Here is a 21,597-nt window from a genome sequence, read left to right as displayed (position 1 = left end):
TAGGCATATGAAAAGATGCTCAGCATTGCTCATTAGTAGAGAAAGGCAAATCGACACTGCAAGGAGGTACCACCTCATACCAATCAGAATGGCCATCATTAGACAGTTGATGAATAATAGATGCTGAGAGGGTGTGGAGAAGAGGGAAACCCTCTTACACTGTTGGTGGAGTGGAAACTGGTGCAGCCACTGTGGAAAACATTATGGAAGTTCCTCAAAAAACCAAAAACAGAATTTCCACATGATCCAACAATTCCAATCCAGAGCATATATTTGGGAAAAAAAACTATACCTTGAAAAGATTCATGTACCCCTATGTTCATAGCAGCACAACTTATAACACCCAAGACATGGAAACAACCTAAATGTCCATCGACAGATGAATGAGTAAAGAAGATGTTGTATGTGCCTACACACACACACAATGGAATACTACTCAGGCATTTTAAAAATGAAATTATGCCTTTTGCAGCAGCATGGATGGACCTGGAGATTAACATATTAAGTGAAGAAGACAGAAAGAGAAAGACAATTTTCAGGTGATATCACCCATATGTGAAATCTAAAAGGAACATATCAATGAAACAGGAACAGACTCAGAGACAGAGAATAGGCTTGTGGTTGCCAAGGAGGGAAGGACTGGGAGCTTGGGATTAGCAGATGAAATCTATTTATACATAGAATGGATAAAGAATGAGGTCCTACAGTATGGCACAGGGAATTCTATTAGGTATCTTGCCATAAGTCATAATGGAAAAGAATATACATGTCAAGCTGAATCCATTTGCTGTACTGCAGAAATGAACTATACTTCAATAATTTGTCTTAATTTTTTAAAATTTGTGGTTTCGACATCTGCAATGAAACATTACATGGCAGTAAAAATGCACAAACTGAAAGGACCAAGAATACACATCAATTCTGAAACATGATATTAAGTAAATAAAAGGAAATTTAAGAAGGGTGACTGTACTGTTACTCCATTACATACATAATAATCAAGAGGAGACCAGATTTATTACTTAGGGAGCATCACTAATCTTAACAACCCCCACCCCCAGCAAAATGGTGTGGAATCGCTGCCCTTACTGAGGTTCTTTCCTGTCTATGAACAACAGCTGAACTGGGTGTATGTCTGCCCTTGGAGTCCTGAAACAGCTGGGCAATTTTGGCCCCAGTTTGGAGTTGATTGTTGTGGACACGCCCCTCACTCCAGCATTCTGGAGCTTGGAAGTCCCTAGTTGACATATTTTGTGTTCATCTGAGTACCTAGGAAGCAAGGTTTTTCAGGCAGAACAAATCCCCCTCCCAAAAAAACACCACAGTCATCTTTACACACATTATCTTTGTGTACATTGTGGTCCTTGGATTGGAAAGGGAGGAAGAGAGAGAGACAGAGAAAGTGTCTGTGTGCAAAGTTTCCACTCACAGTTAGGAAATAATTTCAGATGAAGAAGAGTCAGAGAAAGACAAATATCACATGATATCGCTTACTTGTGACATTTTAAAAAATGAACTTATTTACAAAACAGACTCACAGAGAATGAACTTACGGCTACCAGGGGGAATAGTGTCAGGGGAAGATTGGATTGGAAGTTTGGGACTCACATATACACACGGCTATATTAAAAATGGATGACCAGTTACTTTAAAATATGTGTTGGTTTTGCCATACATCAACCTGAATCTGCCATGGGTGTACACGTGTTCCCCATCCTGAACCCCCCTCCCACCTCTCTACCGTACCAGCCCTCTGGGTCATCACAGTGCACCAGCCCCAAGCATCCTGTATCCTGCATTGAGCCTGGACTGGTGATTCGTTTCTTATATGATATTATACATGTTTCAATGCCATTCTCCCAAATCATCCCACCCTCTCCCTCTCCCACAGAGTCCAAAAGACTGTTCTACACATCTGTGTCTCTTTTGCGGTCTCACATACAGGGTTATCGTTACCATCTTTCTAAATTCCATATATGTGCAATAGTGTACTGTATTGGTGTTTTTCTTTCTGGCTTACTTCACTCTGTATAACAGGCTCCAGTTTCATCCACCTCATTAGAACTGATTCAATTGTATTCTTTTTAATGGCTAATACTCCATTGTGTGTATGTACCACAGCTTCCTTATCCATTCATCTGCTGATGGACATCTAGGTTGCTTCCATGTCCTGGCTATTATAAACAGTGCTGCGATGAACACGGGGGTACACGTGTCTCTTTCCCTTCTGGTTTCCTCAGTGTGTATGCCCAGCAGTGGGATTTCTGGGAGCCTGTGAGCTCAACTGCTGACCACCTGCTGCAACCACTGAAGCCCACGCACCCTAGAGCCTGTGCTCCACAAGAGAAGCCACTGCAATAAGCAGCCCGCACACCACAGCTGGAAAGTAACTACCACTCACTGCAAGTAGCAAAAACCCAGTGCAGCAATGAAGACCCAGCACAACCAAAACTAAATTTAAAAAAAATTTTTAAGATAAAAAAAAATGGATGACCAACAAGGACCTACTGTATAAACAGAGAATTCTACTTAATATTCTGTAACTACCTAAGTGGGAAAATAATTTGAAAAGCAATAGAGGCATGTATCTGTATAATTGATTCACTTTGTTGTACACCTAAAATTAACACCGTTTCTTAATCACAAACATTACAATATAGAAGTTTTTCATATTTTCAAAAAGCCATAATATGCATGTCTGGTCCTCTCATAAGAATGCAGAATAAAAGTCTCTATTAATGAGTTTTTAATTGGCCACCTGCAGTGAGCCTGACAAACGAGGTGGGAACACATGATTTCTCTTTTTTGAAGAGTTAAGGTTAATGAGATTTATCATGAGCTTGGGAAAAGCATCCTGCATGGTATACACTGAATCACCGTTTCTACTTCCTAAAGGCAGCAAGATCTGTCTGAATCCTCTTAGTTTTACAATATTTAGGGAAACAAGGTGACGATTGGGTCATGAGGTGTGCTCCATGATGTGGCTCAGGTCAGACTTCCATACCTGGCGTGAGAAGAGGCCGGCCATCTTCCCATGTGACATGACCCAGGCTGACTGTACCAACAGCACCACCCACCTTCCACATCCTGTGACTCTGTCAGCTTTGTTCAGTTCTGCCTCCTGTCTCACAGAAGCAGAGCCATGTGCCCCACACTCCTCAGCCTCCTGAGTCTCGGTGAATCCAGAAAGACACAGTAGGAGAGGGTTATTGTGGAAACCAGAGGGTCTTCACACCACTAACCAGAATCCCTGGATGAAGGTGCAAGGAGTGTGGGGTCCATCAGGACAAGCCTTCTCTGACATGCTTTACCTTCTAGGATTCTGTGTGAGGATCTGGGCAGCTGTGGGTGAGTCCTCCCCATCCCTTATTTCTCTGTTGAGCAACACAGTTGGGGCTGATGCAGATTACACTGAGGGCTGGGGTGAGACCCCCTGTCAGTACAGCGAGAGCCATCTACCCTGTGGATCCCCGGTCCTCCTATTGGCAATGATACTCATCTTCACTCTCCCCAGAGGTTACCCCAGCTCTAGACTCTGGACCTGAAGGCACAGTGTGAAGTCTGGGAGCTGGGAGCTAGGCCCACTGAGTGCCATTTCTATCATGAGTGGGGAGCAAGAGGCTGCAGCCCACAGACCCTCCCCTACAAGCTGGCTCCTGGCATCTCCAACTGGCCCTTAACAACAGGATCTGCAGGACTGCCCACTAGACCTGACCCCAGGGAAGGGTCTGGTCATCAGGCAGGGCCACTTGGACCTTGTCACACATTTGATCTAGGTTAGCTAACAAAGGAGCGAGGTTCAAGGTTTACTTCCTTCTTTTTAATCAAGTGGCTTTTTCACTGCTTAGTTGTGGTAGTGTTAGTGGGTCGTGTCCGACTCCTTTCAACTCCATGGACTGTAGCTCACCAGGCTCCTCTGTCCATGGGATTCTCCAGGCAAGAATATGGAGGTGGTTGCCATTTCCTTAACCAGGGGATCTTGCCATCTCAGGGACTGAACCCTGGTCTCCTGCCTTGCAGGAAGATTCTTTACCATTTTGAGCTACAACAAATGCAACCGGGAAGTCCTTTTGCTTCTTCTCCATAGCATCAATTTTTCTGTGGGGTTTTATTTTGCCTTCATCGTGCAGCTTGCGGGATCTTAGATCCCTGATCAGGGTTTCAACTCGGGCCCTTGGCAGAGAAAGTGCCAAGTTCTAACCACTGGACTGCCCAGAAATCCCAATTTTTTTGTGTTTTGAGAGATAGGTTTTCATTATTTTGTCAACCCAAGAAGTGATTCATGTCCTGAGAGTTTCCATGATGTCTCTCCTGCATTGACTGTATCTCTGTCTGTCCCCAAGCCCCAGGTGTCCTTGAGCATCAGGGTGATGCACATTAGGGGAGAAGAGTTCGAAGAATTAAAGGGGAAGCCCACCCACGAGGGCTGTGGGGAGAGCTGAGTGTTCCCATTTTCTACTCAAAGCCTGTGTCTCCTTCTCTCCTAGGTAAATATGAGAAGCTGTCTTTGTCCGCCTGGCCAAGCCCCGTGGTTCCCTTAGGACAGACTGTGACTCTTCAGTGTCACTCCCATTCCCCACTTAAGAGATTCAGACTGTTCAAAACAGATGGGAAAAGGTGTTTGCCTGAGTTCAAGGACATCATTTCAATAACTTCACCCTTGGCCCGGTGACCAGAGAACATGCCGGGTCCTACACATGTTCTGAAACCTACTGGTCTGCACCCAGTTGACCCCCTGCAGATTGTGGTCTCAGGTAGGAGGGGTCCAGCCCAGCCCAGTACAGCCGTGCCTGCAGGCAACCCTTCCCTAGGTCCATGTCCCAGTGCAGCCCAAGACTTCCTCAGGATTCCCAGGCACCACTGAACCAGGGAAAGAGAACCCACTCTGAGCGTTTAAACTCAGGGTGTTGAATAGAGGGATGGGGTGCCCCAGTGCAGGAAGGAGGAGCCTCCCTAGGCATGAGTTAGACAGGATGCTGCCACTGCCTACCCGCAGGGAGGATGGGGCAGGACCCTGATCCAGCACCTGCCACCCGTTAGGGAGCTATAATCCCATTTGAACGAGTTGGAGCCCCAGGGAGGAGTCTCAGGAATGTCTCAGAGGCATGAGGTGGGGTAACAGGTGGGAAATGTTCCCTTTTCTCCACCTCCATCCCAACGTCCTGCAGTCATCACCCACATTCTAGATGAATGTGAAGGGAGCCAGGGTATGCATCCATAGACCCACCCCAGCCCCCACCACACATATTAGGGATGGGATGAAGCTGAGAGCATGGCAACCCACTCCAGTATTCTCAACTGGAGAATCCCATGGGCAGAGGAGCCTGGCTGACTACAGTCCATGGAGTTGCACAGACTCAACTGAAGTGACTGAGTAAGTATGCATGAACCCCAGAGCAGGTCCAACAGCTAAAGAGCTTAGAATGAGGACAGAGGAGGCTGGAGATCTTGAGCAAAGAGAAACATGAGCCAGAAGGAAAAACATGAGCCAGAGCCTGAGTACAAGGCTAAAGAGAATGCAACAAAACACACAGGAAGGGTAACTGGCTCCTCTGGCAAATGGGGAGGAGTTTTACACCTTCAGATGTCAGGGGAATGGCCAAGGTGGGGTGACTCACTGAAGCTCACAAGCTCTTTGCTCCTAGGTGTGTTCACAAAACCCTCCATCTCAGCCCACCCACGGCCCCTCATGGAGGTGGGAGAGAATGTGACCCTCCGCTGTCACTCACCGCTGTTGTTTGACAAGTTTACCCTGCACCAGGAAAGCAGCACAGGGCATTTCCAGAGACCTGGAGAGATGCTCACTCGTGGGCATGCCCCAGCTGACTTCTCCATTGGCCCCATGACTTTGGCAAGACCGGGCACCTACAGATGCTCTGGCTCTCTCAGCCAGTCCCCCTATGAGTGGTCAGCTCCCAGCGACCCTGTGGACATCATCATCACAGATGAGTGTGGCCAGACAAGTCCCTTCTGCTCTCTGTATCACAGATGGTCTGGTGTCCAGTCCAGCATCAGTCCCGGGAGAGAATGACAGGCTGCAGAGACACTCACAAACTCAGGAGAGGGAACAAACCAGAGAGAGAGGAGGTGTGAGCACGGAAGGGAAAAGAGAACAGAGCCCCTGCCATGTGCTAAGGAGAAGACACAGCCGGTGACAGAGTGAAGGAGCAAGAACGTGAAAGAACGACCAATGGAGAAAAATGTACCAGAGCAGGGACCCGGGAAATTCCCCGCTCAGGCAGCCAACGATGGTTGGTTAAGGGGTTGGTTTCCTGCTTTCATGTCAGAGCTCCCTTCCTCTGTCAGCAGCACACTGTGGTACCAGACGCCCTTGCAGTCTGGCCCCTGGGTGATCAAGACGGATGTTGACACCCTGAAGTTGCTCAGCCTCTTGGTTTAACATGTCCTTCTGCACAAAGAGGGGGGAGTGGTCCCTCCATCCCTCCCACTAAGGAGTCCCTTCTAGCCCCTGGGGGTGGGCAGGGCAGCACTAAACACGCCCTCCAGAGGGATGATATGGGGAGGGAGGAGGGAGGAGGGTTCAGCATGGGGAACACATGTATACCTGTGGCGGATTCATTTTGATATTTGGCAAAACTAATACAATTATGTAAAGTTTAAAAATAAAATAAAACTTTTTAAAAAATGGGTTAAAAAAAGAAAAAAGAAAGAGGTGGTCAAAGATTAAATGAGAGTCTGGCAATTTCCATTCCATAATCTCTTCTGCTGGGTCAATGCCATGTTTTCTGATGGTCCCCAGCAGTAGTTAGTAGGTTGCGTTTATTTCAAGAGATCAGCACATCTGGTTGATTTTAAAATTTATTTTATCTTATTTATGTTTGTTGAAGTCTAGTTGATTTCAGATGTTGTTAATTCCTGTTATACAACAGAGTGATTCAGTTATTCATATACATATATTCTTTCTTTTAAAAAAGATATTAAATAAAATCCATTTTATAAAAATTATTTATTTTTTAAATGATATTCCATTTTTATTAAATTTTTTTGCAATTTCTTTTTTAATATAAATTTATTTATTTAGTTGGAGGTTAATTACTTTAAAATATTGTATTGGTTTTGCCATACATCAACATGAATCCGCCACAGGTGTACACGTGTTCCCATCATGAACCCCCCTCCCTGCTCCCTCCCTGTACCATCCCTCTGGGTCATCCCAATGCACCAGCCCCAAGCAACCAGTATCATGCATTGACCTTGGACTGGTGATTCTTTACTTATATGATATTATACATGTTTCAGTGCCATTCTCCCAAATCATCCCACCCTCTCCATCTCCCACAGAGTCCAAAAGACTGTTCTATATATCTGTGTCTCTTTTGCTGTCTCACATACAGGGTTATCGTTACCATCTTTCTAAATTCCATAGATATGCAATAGTATACTGTATTGGTGTTTTTCTTTCTGGCTTACTTCACTCTGTATAAAAACCTCCAGTTTCATCCACCTCATTAGAACTGCTTCAAATGTATTCTTTTTAATGGCTGAGTAATACTCCCTTGTGTATATGTACCACAGCTTTCTTACCCATTCATCTGCTGATGGACATATAGGTTGCTTCCATGTCCTGGCTATTATAAACAGTGCTGTGATGAACATTGGGGTACACATGTTTCTTTCAATTCTGGTTTCCTCGGTGTGTATGCCCAGCAGTGGGATTGCTGGATCATAAGGCAGTTCTATTTCCAGTGTTTCAAGGAATCTCCACATTGTTCTGCATAGTGGCTATACTAGTTTGCATTCCCACCAACAGTGTAAGAGGGTTTCCTTTTCTCCACACCCTCTCCAGCATTTATTGATTATAGACTTTTGGATCGCAGGCATTCTGACTGTCGTGAAATGGTACCTCATTGTGGTTTTGATTTGCATTTCTCTGATAATGAGTGATGTCGAGCATCTTTTCATGTGTTTGTTAGCCATCTGTATGTCTTCTTTGGAGAAATGTCTATTTAGTTCTTTGGCCCATTTTTTGATTGGGTCGTTTATTTTTCTGGCATTGAGCTGTAGGAGTTGCTTGTATATTTTTGAGATTAGTTGTTTGTCAGTTGCTTCATTTGCTATTATTTTCTCCCATTCTGAACAACATGCTGCTGAATAACAAAAAATCACAGAAGAGATCAAAAAAATAAAAATCAAAATATGCATAGAAATGAATGAAAATGAAAACACAACAACCCAAAACCTGTGGGACATTGTAAAAGCAGTGCTAAGGGGAAAGTTCATAGCAATACAGGCATACCTCAAGAAACAAGAAAAAAGTCAAATAAGTAACCTAACTCTACACCTAAAGCAACTAGAAAAGGAAGAAATGAAGAACCCCAGGGTTAGTAGAAGGAAAGAAATCTTAAAAATTAGGGCAGAAATAAATGCAAAAGAGACCATAGCAAAAATCAACAAAGCCAAAAGCTGGTTCTTTGAAAGGATAAATAACATTGACAAACCATTAGCCAGACTCATCAATAAACCAAGGGAGAAAAATCAAATCAATACAATTAGAAATGAAAATGGAGACATCACAACAGACACATCACAACAGACAACACAGAAATACAAAGGATCATAAGAGACTACTATCAGCAATTATATGCCAATAAAATGGACAACGTGGAATAAATGCACAAATTCTTAGAAAAGTACAACTTTCCAAAACTGAACCACAAAGAAATAGCAAATCTTAACAGACACATCACAAGCACAGAAATTGAAACTGTAATCAGAAATCTTCCAGCAAACAAAAGCCCAGGTCCAGACGGCTTCACAGGTGAATTCTACCAAAATTTTAGAGAAGCGCTAACACATATCCTACTCAAAATCTTCCAGAAAAATGCAGAGGTAGGTAAACTTCCAAACTCATTCTATAAGGCCACCATCACCCTAATACCAAAACCTGACAAAGATGCCACAAAAAAAAAAAAAAGGAAAACTACAGGCCAATATCACTGATGAACATAGATGCAAAAACCCTTAACAAAATTCTAGCAATCAGAATCCAAGAACAAATTAAAAACATCATACACACTGACCAAGTGGGCTTTATCCCAGGGATGCAAGGATTCTTCAATATCTGCAAATCAATCAATGTAATACACCACATTAACAAATTGAAAAATAAAAGCCATATGATTATCTCAATAGATGCAGAGGAAGCCTTTGACAAAATTCAACATCCATTCATGATAAAAACTCTCCAGAAAGCAGGAATAGAAGGAACATACCTCAACATAATAAGAGCTATATATGACAAACCCACAGCAAACATTATCCTCAATGGTGAAAAAGTGAAAGCATTTCCCCTAAAGTCAGGAACAAAACAAGGGTGCACACTTTCACCACTACTATTCAACATAGTTTTGGAAGTTTTGGCCACAGAAATCAGAGCAGAAAAAGAAAAAAAAGGAATCCAAATTGGAAAATATGATGTAAAACTCTCACTGTTTGCAGATGACAAGATCCTCTACATAGAAAACACTAAAGATGCCACCAGAAAATTCCTAGAGCTAATCACTGAATATAGTAAAGTTCCAGGATATAAAATCAACACACAGAAATCTCTTGCATTCTTATACACTAACAATGAGAAAATAGAGAAATTAAGGAAACAATTCCATTCACCATTGCAACGAAAAGAATAAAATACTTAGGAATATATCTACCTAAAGAAACTGAAAACCTATATATAGAAAACTATAAAACACTGGTGAAAGGAATCAAAAAGGACACTAATGGATGGAGAAATATACCATGTTCATGGGTCGGAAGAATCAATATAGTGAAAATGAGTATAGCACCCAAAGCAATCTATAGATTCAATGCAATCTCTATCAAGCTACCAACGGTATTTTTCACAGAGCGAGGACACTCCATTTTTAAAGTTATTTCTGAACTTTTCCCTGTGCTGGGTACCCCTTACTGTGGGGCTTTCTCTCCTGGCAGTGGACGGGCTTCTCATTGCAGTGCTGCTCTTGTGGCACACTTTGGGCTTTAGTCAAACTGTCACTGGTGTTCTACACAAAATCATAAGTTTGTAGGAGGGAAGCACAGCGTCATGTGACACAGGGGGAGGCGGGCTCATAGCAGAGAATGGCGTTTTCACTTCCTGTAGGTTAAAAACTGATTTCCATTGTTGTAATCCCTGAATGAATATCTTCCAGAGAGCCATGGAACCCTATTCTTTTTATGAAAATATGTGTTAATTTATTCTTAGCTGCATCAGGTCTCAGCTGCAGCATGGGGGATCCTCATTGTGGTGCTGCGGTGCAGTTCAAGGCTCCAGAGCTCACGGGCTCAGCAGTTGCAATATTGAGGATAGTTGCTTCAAGGCATGTGGGATCTCAGTTCTCCCACCCAGGATAGAACCCACATTCTCTGCACTGGAAGGTTGACCCTTAATCCCTGGGCCAGCTGGGACATTCCAAGCCCTGTTCTTCCCTTCAACCACAGGCATCTGTTCTTCTCCACTTTATGATCTTGGGAATCTGCTGATTCACATTAGAGGATGGTCCATAATAGAAGATGTAGGATGGGCTCCATGGGTTTCCACAGATTCCTGACAGAGTCCGTCACTGACTGGTCTTATATATGGAATGCTTTTCTTTTTTCTTTTTTTTAATTAGGTTGGAGTAGACAGACTCAGCAACCTGGGGCACACCCATGCATTTTTTTGGCTTTGATGTCCCCACCAAAGATATGGAGGTCTAGAAGAATCGCCCCCACCCCAAGAGCCTTGATTCTCTTCCATTTGCACATGTTGTCATCATGGAGGGACAGCCCAAAGAAGATAGAACAGTGAATGGAGAGGTGAGTCCTCCCGCCCAAACCCTTGCCATAGCCTGAGCCCCTCCAATGCCCAATGCCCAAGCCTTCGAAGATCACATTTCATTCCATCATTCACATCTCCTTCCTCTCAGGACCCATCAGCAGAGGGTATGATATTCGCCCACTTGAACCACAGGACCCTCTCTGAGAGACTGCTCACTCCCACTCCCCTGAGCCCCATGCACCTCTCCGCCGAGACCAGTATCTATGAGGAATTTGATGTAAACCAGATCATGCTGACCCTGACCTGGCCCCATCCTTTGAGCACACAGAGTGTTATAAATTGAAGAGCTAGACCTCTTTTTAAAGGGGTTCCTCCGTGGGCACTCCTTCTCCTCCTCCAAAGTAGCCCCGCAGCTCTGAAGTTAAGAGTGGAGTCCAAGAATTATAGGATCATCCTCAAAAATCCCACCAGCTCTTAGTAATCCCTGGCTATTCTAACACTCTATTTTAACTATCTAACCTTTTGGGGGAAGTTATTCTAATCAATTGCACTTACTGGGTAGGTTACCATGATCATCCTACTTTTTCAAAAATTCCAGTAAAGCATAACAATTTGCAAGTTGAGTCTTCAAATTATTCAGTTTAAAATAAAATAAAGCCAATTTAAAAAAAACCTCTGTTCAGTAATAGCTTACAAAAATGAACTTGCTTACAAGACAGAAACAGACTTGTAGACTTAGAGAACAAACTTAGAGTTACAGAGAGGAAGGATGAGGGGAGAGATACTTTGGAAGTTTAAGATTGACATGTGCAGACTGCTATATTTAAAACAAAATGCTTTCCATGAAACAATAACAAAAGCAATACAAGTTGACCAAATAAAAAGATGAAGTATATTCTGTTTGAGATATCCAGTGCGGTGCCTCTTGTCCCATTAGGCTGTATGTCTGCTTGCTAAGTCAATTCAGTCATGTCCAACTCTTGGCAAACCCATGACGTTGTGTAGCTCGATAGGCTCCTCTGTGCCTGGGATTCTCCAGGCAGGAATCCTGGAGTGGGTTGCCATTCCCTTCTCGAGGGAATCTTCTTGACCCAGGGATTGAACCCATGTCTCTCATGTCTCTTGCATTGGCAGGCGGATTCTTTACCACTGAGCCATCAGGGAAGGCCCCTCAACCCTTTTCCAGTCATGTGCACTGAGTGTGCTGGGGTTCCAGGGGTACAAACAGGACTACAAGATCCCCCTCAGTCTGGATCCACACTGGCCGATAAAGTAGTTACCCAGCCATGACTCTACACGTATATGAAGTAAAGCATTCAGTTCTTCAGTCACACCCACCACATTTCAAGTGCTCAGGAGCATCATGCAGCCAGGTGCCATGGTGCTGGACAGAGCAGATGTTTAAAAAGTCCCCTCATCACAGAGAATTCTACTGGATATTCCACTCCAGATCACTGAGGGCTGCAAAGAGAACACTTGCCCAGGGAGGCTTTGAACATGTTGTCTTAATCCATCGATATTTGCGTGTTTTGTCTTTTTTGCTTCTTTTCACCAAAGCCAAGGATTTGAGAATCTTGTGCCTTTTAGGTTATCAACTGTTGGCACAATGTGGCTTGGCTCAACCAAGCGGAGGCCTGAAGAGGATAACACCATGAGGACCCCAGTGTGAACTGAGCTGGCCAATGGGGTGAAAATCAAGCTCCACAGAGCCTTAGTTGCTCACTGAGCTCTCTGTGTGTGATGTCTCTCCTGGCTTAGAACTAAACCCTCCAAGAACTCTTTTACCAAGAAATGTCAGGATCGCTTAAAGTGAAGATATTCTGGGGCTCCTGTGTTGCTACTGTCACTGTTTCCATTTTTTCCCCTAATTATCCTTATTTGTTTTTGGCCTTTAGGTTCGGGGACCAGATGTCATAATCTTCCTTCTTCTGCATGTTCACAGTGTAGACATGAACCCCAGTTATTCTTATATATCTTCTTTTAAAAAAATAATTGAATGTTAGCATTTGATGCCTGCATTCTGCAGAATCTCAATTCTTCAGCCAGCTATAGAACATGGGTTTACCTGGGTCCTGGGTGTATTTCTGCTGTGTGGCACCAATGCCTGGTACAGAGTAGGTCTCTGCAATAATTTATGAACTGATCAAAGGTGAGAAGTAAATTCCATTTCTGTAGGGGACAGGGAAAATAAAGTTCTTTTTTTTTTTTTTTTTTTTTACTTCTCTAATTTTATTTTATTTTTAAACTTTACATAATTGTATTAGTTTTGCCAAACATCAAAATGAATCCGCCACAGGTATACATGTGTTCCCCATCCCGAACCCTCCTCCCTCCTCCCTCCCCATACCATCCCTCTGGGCCGTCCCAGTGCACCAGCCCCAAGCATCCAGCATCATGCATCGAACCTGGACTGGCAACTCGTTTCCTACATGATATTTTACATGTTTCATTGCCATTCTCCCAAATCTTCCCACCCTCTCCCTCTCCCACAGAGTCCATAAGACTGTTCTATACATCAGTGTCTCTTTTGCTGTCTCGTACACCGGGTTATTGTTACCATCTTTCTAAATTCCATATATATGCGTTAGTATACTGTATTTATGTTTTTCCTTCTGGCTTACTTCACTCTGTATAATAGGCTCCAGTTTCATCCACCTCATTAGAACTGATTCAAATGTATTCTTTTTAATGGCTGAGTAATACTCCATTGTGTATATGTACCACAGCTTTCTTATCCATTCATCTGCTGATGGACATCTAGGTTGCTTCCATGTCTTGGCTATTATAAACAGTGCTGCAATGAACATTGGGGTACACGTGTCTCTTTCCCTTCTGGTTTCCTCAGTGTGTATGCCCAGCAGTGGGGTTGCTGGATCATAAGGCAGTTCTATTTCCAGTTTTTTAAGGAATCTCCACACTGTTCTCCATAGTGGCTGTACTAGTTTGCATTCCCACCAACAGTGTAAGAGGGTTCCCTTTTCTCCACACCCTCTCCAGCATTTATTATTTGTAGACTTTTGGATCGCAGCCATTCTGACTGGTGTGAAATGGTACCTCATAGTGGTTTTGATTTGCATTTCTCTGATAATGAGTGATGTTGAGCATCTTTTCATGTGTTTGTTAGCCATCTGTATGTCTTTTTTGGAGAAATGTCTATTTAGTTCTTTGGCCCATTTTTTGATTGGGTCGTTTATTTTTCTGGAGTTGAGCTGTAGGAGTTGCTTGTATATTTTTGAGATTAGTTGTTTGTCGGTTGCTTCATTTGCTATTATTTTCTCCCATTCTGAAGGCTGTCTTTTCACCTTGCTAATAGTTTCCTTTGATGTGCAGAAGCTTTTAAGGTTAATTAGGTCCCATTTGTTTATTTTTGCTTTTATTTCCAATATTCTGGGAGGTGGGTCATAGAGGATCCTGCTGTGATGTATGTCGGAGAGTGTTTTGCCTATGTTCTCCTCTAGGAGTTTTATAGTTTCTGGTCTTACGTTTAGATCTTTAATCCATTTTGAGTTTATTTTTGTGTATGGTGTTAGAAAGTGGTCCAGTTTCATTCTTTTACAAGTGGTTGACCAGATTTCCCAGCACCACTTGTTAAATAGATTGTCTTTAATCCATTGTATATTCTTGCCTCCTTTGTCGAAGATAAGGTGTCCATATGTGCGTGGATTTATCTCTGGGCTTTCTATTTTATTCCATTGATCAATATTTCTGTCTTTGTGCCAGTACCATACTGTCTTGATAACTGTGGCTTTGTAGTAGAGCCTGAAGTCAGGTAGGTTGATTCCTCCAGTTCCATTCTTCTTTCTCAAGATCGCATTGGCTATTCGAGGTTTTTTGTATTTCCATACAAATTGTGAAATTATTTGTTCTAGCTGAGTCTTATTTGGAGCCAAACTGTCCAGGGCTGATTCAGAACGAGAACCTTGGTCCCACCCTCTGGAGCAGGGGGTTAGACCAGGCAGAAAGAGAAAGAGCTGAGACCTCATGTCTGGGCTGAGATGCCTCCTAAGCCCTGCCTGGAGACATCAGAGCAAGGTCCACGGAGGGGCCACACCCTGTTGTGAGTCCATGGCCGTGGGAACCCTGAGGGGTGGTGGCAGCCCCCCAGGGACCACATCCTGTTTGTCCTCTAGGGCCCCGTGGTCTCCTCATCTGTACAGGGCAGGGGCAGGGGCAGCTGGGCACTCAGAGCTGTAGACATGCCTTCCATCTTCTCTGAGCTTCTTCTCCTTTGCCAGTTGTGCAGAGCAGGGAGGGCACTGCAGGGGGGCACATGATGCCCACCCTGCCCCCAGTTCACGGGAACCTCAGGGTTCAGACAGCGTGAGGGGCCAGGGATTCTGATGGGGAGAGAATTGGCCCAAGCTTTTGGTGGCAAATCTTTCACTTCCAGGGCTGAGTCTGGGCCAGAGGACCCCTAACCCTGCAGGTGATTCCTCCTGGGTCTCCTGGGACCCATATCTCACTTGAGTCCCAGGAAGTTGGTAGGGGGCAAGGTCAGGGCACTGGGATTCTAGAGTGATGCTGGTGAAACCTGGAAGGGCTCATGAGATGAGCTGGGGAGTGAGGGGTGGGGAAGTCCTGGGACTCAGCCTCTGATTTCCTTCCAGGGACCTTCCACAAACCCACCATCTGGGCTGAGACTCTTTTGTGCAGCTCGGGTTCCCATGTGAATACACCCTAGGCAGAGTTGGAATGTGAGAGTGAGTACACAGACCATCAAGGACTATGCTGCAGTTGGCCTGCATTATTTGGAGAAGGAAATGGCAGTGCATTCCAGTATTCTTGTCTGCAAAATCCCATGAACATTGGAGCCTGCCAGCCTACCGTCCATAGGGTTGCAAAAAGTCGGACACGGCTGAGTGACTTCATTTTCTTTCATCTTGTTTTAAAATTTATTTATTTTACTGGTTCCATTTTGTAATCTCATCATATACATATTTTATTGAAGTGTAGTTGACTTACAATGTTTCAGGTGCACAGCAAGGTGATTTTCAGTTATAAAGCACACAAACATTATTTTTCAGATTATTTTCCATTTTAGGTTATTACAAGATATTGACTATAGTTCTCCATGCTATACAGTAAATCTTTTTTGCTTGTTGCATACAGTTTTTAAAAAATTAGAAATCTAGCATTGTATTCATACTTCTATTTTTTTTCTTTTTTTTATTTTATTTTTAAACTTTACAATATTGTATTAGTTTTGCCAAATATCGAAATGAATCCACCACAGGTATACCACGTCAGTGTTATGCTACACTGAGAGTGAAAGCATGATGCCAAAATCCCACCATGTCCATGATAAAAGTAAATGGAAAACAATGGCAATGTTAATTGTGGGAGGAAATATTGAATCACATTATTTTACTGGTGGGCTTTCCTGGTGACTCAGATGATAAAGACTCTGCCTGCAACACAGGAGACCTGAGTCGATCCCTCAGTTGGGACAATCTCCTGGAGCTGGAAATAGCAACCCACCCCAGCATTCTTGCCTGGAGAACCCCCATGGACAGAGGAGTCTGGTGGGTTGCAGCCCATGGGATCACAAAGAGTCAGACATGACTAAGGGCCTAAACTATTCTCAAGGCTCTGAACTTATAAGGTATAACACTTTCCCATTCGTATAGAGATAAAAAGTGACAGAACAGACAGAACCTTTTGCATTGTCAGGGGCTTAATGACCAGATCTGCATGGACAGCTTCAAGAACAAAGGATTCCAGGATTAAAAGATTTCCACAGTAGAGGGGACGTAAGTATAGCTATGGCTGATCCATGCTGATGTATGGCAGAAACCATCACAGTATTGTAATTGCCCTTTAATTAAACGTGAATAAATTAAGGGGGGAAAAAGCTTGCAACAGGGCTTCCCTGCTGGTCCACTGGTTGGGAATCTGCCTGCCCATGTGGGGGACATGGGCCCGATCCCAGGACAGAGAAGATTTCACATGCCTTGGGGCTGTTAAGCCAGTGGGCCTCAAGCCCATGTGCCTAGAGCAGGTGCTCCACAACAAGAGAAGCCACAGCGATAAGAGACCCTGCACACAGCAAAGAGCAACCCCCCTGCCCACAACTAGAGAAAGCCTGTGCACAGCGAAGAAGACCCAGCACAGCCATTAACTAGTTAATTAAAACACTGCAACAACCAGCAACACCTCCTCCTGTTTTAGTGTGTGTGTGTCTGTGTGTGTGTGTAAGTGTGAAAGTGTGAGTTCACACATGGGTGTTTAATGTGTATTGTTCTCTTTTCTTGGAATTTTCTTCCCCATGGGCTAGGGTTATTTTGCATTCAGTAAACACTGTTTGACCATCCCTCTCACTCCCCAAAAAGCCCATCTAAGTCAGGTAAGATGATTCTATGGGGCACAAGTTCATGATCTCCTTGGTCTGCTGGCTTTCCAATAAAGTCACTATTCCTTTCCTGAAGACCTCATCACTCTGTCCCTTGACAAACAATGTGAGGTTGGACTCAGAGCACATTCGTGAGACATTGGCAGAGGTGTCGTTCATTTTAGAGAAAATATGTAGACGTCACTCTCACAATCGATATCTGTGGTTTAAAAGAAGATACGCAGATGGCCAACAGGCATATGAAAAGATGCTCAGCATTGCTCATTAGTAGAGAAAGGCAAATCGGCACTGCAAGGAGGCACCACCTCATAGTGATCAGAATGGCCATCATTAGACAGTTGATGAATAACATGCTGGAGAGGGTGTGGAGAAGAGGGAAACCCTCTTACATTGTTGGGGGAGTGGAAACTGGTGCAGCCACTGTAGAAAACAGTATGGAAGTTCCTCAAAAAAAGTAAAAACAGAGTTTCCATATGATCCAACAATTCCAGTACCAAGCATATATCTGGAAAAAAACTATACCTTGAAATGACTCATGCACCCCTATGCCTATAGCAGCAAAACTTACAATAGCCAAGACATGGGAACAGCCTAATTGTCCACTGACAGATGATTGGATAAAGAAGATGTATATGCTTATACAGACAGAGAATGGAATACCACTCAGACATTAAAAAAATGAAATCATGCCATTTTCAGCAGCATGGATGAACCTCGAGATTAACATATTAAGTGAAGTAGACAGAAAGAGAAAGACAATTTTCTGTGATATCACCCATGTGTGGAATCTAAAAGGAACATATCAATGAAACAGGAACAGACTCACAGACATAGAGAACAGGCACAGACATACAGAACAGGCTTGTGGTTGCCAAGGAGGGAAGGACCGGGAGCTTGGGATTAGCAGATGAAATCTATTTATACATAGAATGGATAAAGAATGAGGTCCTACAGTATGGCACAGGGAATTTTATTCAGTATCCTGGCATAAATCTTAAAGGAAAGAATATATATGTCGAGCTGAATCACTGTGCTATACAGCAGAAATGAACTATACTACAATAATTTTTTTAATTTTTAAAAATTTGTGGTTTCTATATCTGCAATGAAACATTAATGGCAGTAAAAATGCACAAACTGAAATGACAAAGAATACAGATCAATTCTGAAACATGATATTAAGTAAATAAGAGGAAATTTTAAGAAAAGCGACTGTACTGTTACTCCATTACATACATAATGATCAAGAGGAGACCAGATTTATTACTTACAAAGCATCACTAATCTTAACGACCCCCACCCCAGAAAAATGGTGTGGAATCACTGCCCTTACTGAGGTTCTTTCCTGTCTATGAACAACAGCTGAACTGGGTGTATGTCTGCCCTTGGAGTCCTGAAACAGCTGGGCCATTTTGCCCCAGTTTGGAGTTGATTGTTCTGGACACGCTCCTCACTCAAGCATTTTGGAGCTTGGAAGTCTCTACTTGACATATTTGTGTACCTTTGAGTATCTAGGAAGTAAGGTTGTCCACCTTTTCAGGCAGAACAAATCCCCCTCCCAAAAAAACACCACAGTCATCTTTACACACATTATCTTTGTGTACATGTGTGGTCCTTGGATTGGAAAGGGAGGAAGAGAGAGAGAGAGAGAGTGTTGTGTGTGCGAAGTTTCCACTCACAGTCACGAAATAATTTCAGATGAAGAAGAGTCAGAGAAAGACAAATATCACATGATATCATTTATTTGTGACATCTAAAAAAATGAACTTATTTACAACACAGACTCACAGAGAATGAACTTACGGTTACCAGGGGAATAGTGTCAGGGGGAGGTTAGATTGGAAGTTTGGGACTGACGTATACACAAGGCTATATTAAAAACGCATGACCACAGGGACCTACTGTATAAAACAGAGAATTCTACATAATATTCTGTAACTACCTAAGTGGGAAAAGAATTTGAAAAGCAATAGATGCATGTATATGTATCACTGATTCACTTTGTTGTACATCTGAAACTAACACAGTTAGTTTCTTAATCACATATATTACAATATAGAATTTTTTCATATGTTCAAAGAGCCATAATATGCATGTCTGGTCCTCCCATAACCCAGCGGGATGGTATGGGGAGAAGGAGGGTTCAGGATAGGGAACACGTGTACCTGTGCCAGATTCATGTTGATATATGGCAAAACCAATACAATATTGTAAAGTTAAAAAATAAAAGAAAATAAAGGGGAAAATAGGGGGGAAAAAGAATGCAGAATAAAAGTATTAATGAGTCTTTAATTGGCAACCTGCACTGAGCCTGACATACGAGGTGGGAACATGTGATTTCTCTTCTTTGAAGAGTTAAGGTTAATGAGATTTATCATGAGCTTGGGAACAGCATCCTGCATGGTATACACTGAATCACCGTTACTACTTCCTAAAGGCAGTAAGATCTGTCTGAATCCTCTTAGGTTTATAGTGTTTAGGGAAACAAAAAGTGACGATCGGGTCATGAGGCATGCTCCGTGATGTGGCTCAGGTCAGACTTCCATCCCTGGAGTGAGAAGAGGCTGGCCATCTTCCCATGTTGACATGACCCAGGCTGACTGTAACAACAACACCGCCCGCTTCCGCATCCTGTGCCTCTGTCAGCTTTGCTCAGTTCTGCCTCCTGTCTCACAGAAGCAGAGCCATGTGCCCCACACTCCTCAGCCTCCTGAGTCTCGGTGAGTCCAGAAAGACACAGTCGGAGAGGGTTATGGTGGAAATCGGGGGGTCTTCACACCACTGACCAGGATCCCTGGATGAGGGTGCAAGGAGCGTGGGGTCCATCAGGACAAGCCATTTCTGACAGGCTTTTCCTTCTAGGATTCTGTGTGAGTCTAAGGATCTGGGCAGCTGTGGGTGAGTCCTCCCCATCCCTTATTTCTCTGTTGAGCAGAGTAGTTGGGGCTGATGCAGATGACACTGGGGGCGGGGTGAGACCCCTGTCAGTACAGCGAGAGCCGTGTGTCCTGTGGATCCCAGGTCCTCCTATTGGCCTTGATAGTCATCTTTGCTCTCACCAGAGGTTAGCCCAGCTCTGGACTCTGGACCTGAAGGCACAGTGTGAAGTCTGGGAGCTGGGAGCTAGGCCCACTGAGTGCCATTTCTATCATGAGAGGGGAGCAAGAGGCTGAAGCCCACAGACCCTCCCCTACAAGCTGGCTCCTGGCATCTCCAACTGGCCCTTAACAACAGGATCTGCAGGACCGCCCGCTAGACCTGACCCCAGGGAAGGGTCTGGTCATCAAGCAGGGCCACTTGGACCTTGTCACACATTTGATGTAGGTTAGTTAACAAAGGAGCGAGGTTCAAGGTTTACTTCCTTCTTTTTAGTCTAGTGGCTTTTTCACTGCTTTGTTGTGTTAGTGTTAGTCAGTCATGTCCTACTCCTTTCGACTCCATGGACTGTAGCTCACCAGGCTCCTCTGTCCATAGGATTCTCCAGGCAAGAATATGGAGGTGGTTGCCATTTCCTTATCCAGGGGATCTTGCCATCTCAGGGACTGAACCCTGGTCTCCTGCCTTGCAGGAAGATTCTTTACCATTTTGAGCTACAACAAATGCAACAGGGAAGTCCTTTTGCTTCTTGTCCATGCATCAATTTTTCTGTGGTATTTTATTTTGCCTTCATTGTGCAGCTTGTGGGATCTTTCCGGGATCAGGGTTTCAACTTGGGCCCTTGGCAGAGAAAGTGCCAAGTCCTAACCACTGGGCAGCCCAGGTTTTTTGTGTTTTGAGAGAAAGGTTCTCAACATTTTGTCAACCCAAGGAGTGATTCATGTCCTGAGAATTTCCATGATGTCCGTCCTGGATTGACTGTGTCTCTGTCTGTCCCCAAGCCCCAGGTGTCCTTGAGCATCAGGGTGATGCACTTTAGGGGAGAAGAGTTCGAAGAATTAAAGGGGAAGCCCACCCACGAGGGCTGTGGGGAGAGCTGACTGTTCCCATTTTCTTCTCAAAGCCTGTGTCTCCTTTTCTCCTAGGTAAATATGAGAAGCTGTCTTTGTCCGCCTGGCCAAGCCCCGTGGTTCCCTTAGGACAGACTGTGACTCTTCAGTGTCACTCCCATTCTCCACTTAAGAGATTCAGACTGTTCAAAACAGATGGGAAAAGGCGTTTGCCTGAGCTCCAAGGACATCATTTCAATAACTTCACCCTTGGCCCGGTGACCGGAGAACATGCCGGGTCCTACACATGTTCTGAAGCCTACTGGTCTGCACCCAGTGACCCCCTGCAGATTGTGGTCTCAGGTAGGAGGGGTCCAGCCCAGCCCAGTACAGCCGTGCCTGCAGGTAATCCTACACTAGGTCCACTTGCCCATGCAGAGCAAGACTTCCTCAGGACTCCCAGCCAGGACCAAACCTGGGAAAGAGAACCCACTCTGAGTGTTTAAACTCAGGGTGTAGAATAGAGGGATGGGGTGCCCCAAGGC

At 44.0% G+C, this 21,597-nt stretch overlaps 1 protein-coding gene and 1 pseudogene across 5 annotated transcripts in view; both read left to right on the top strand.

Moving 5' to 3' along the window:
* KIR3DS1 (killer cell immunoglobulin-like receptor, three domains, short cytoplasmic tail, 1) overlaps nt 1–21,597 on the top strand; it is a 154,830-nt gene that overhangs the window by 126,147 nt on the left and 7,086 nt on the right. For 2 of the 5 annotated variants that reach the window (XM_059876533.1, XM_024977984.2), the window contains exons 1-2: nt 19,862–20,024; nt 21,149–21,415. In XM_059876533.1, the coding sequence (XP_059732516.1) occupies nt 19,925–20,024; nt 21,149–21,415 (367 nt within the window). In that variant the 5' untranslated portion in view covers nt 19,862–19,924. 5 annotated transcript variants of the gene reach the window in all.
* Nucleotides 2,711–10,613, top strand: LOC786275 (putative killer cell immunoglobulin-like receptor-like protein KIR3DX1; annotated as a pseudogene).

Source organism: Bos taurus, chromosome 18 (assembly GCF_002263795.3).
Source record: "Bos taurus isolate L1 Dominette 01449 registration number 42190680 breed Hereford chromosome 18, ARS-UCD2.0, whole genome shotgun sequence".
NCBI classification, from domain to species: Eukaryota; Metazoa; Chordata; class Mammalia; order Artiodactyla; family Bovidae; genus Bos; species Bos taurus.
This window is presented reverse-complemented; position numbering and strand designations above follow the sequence as displayed.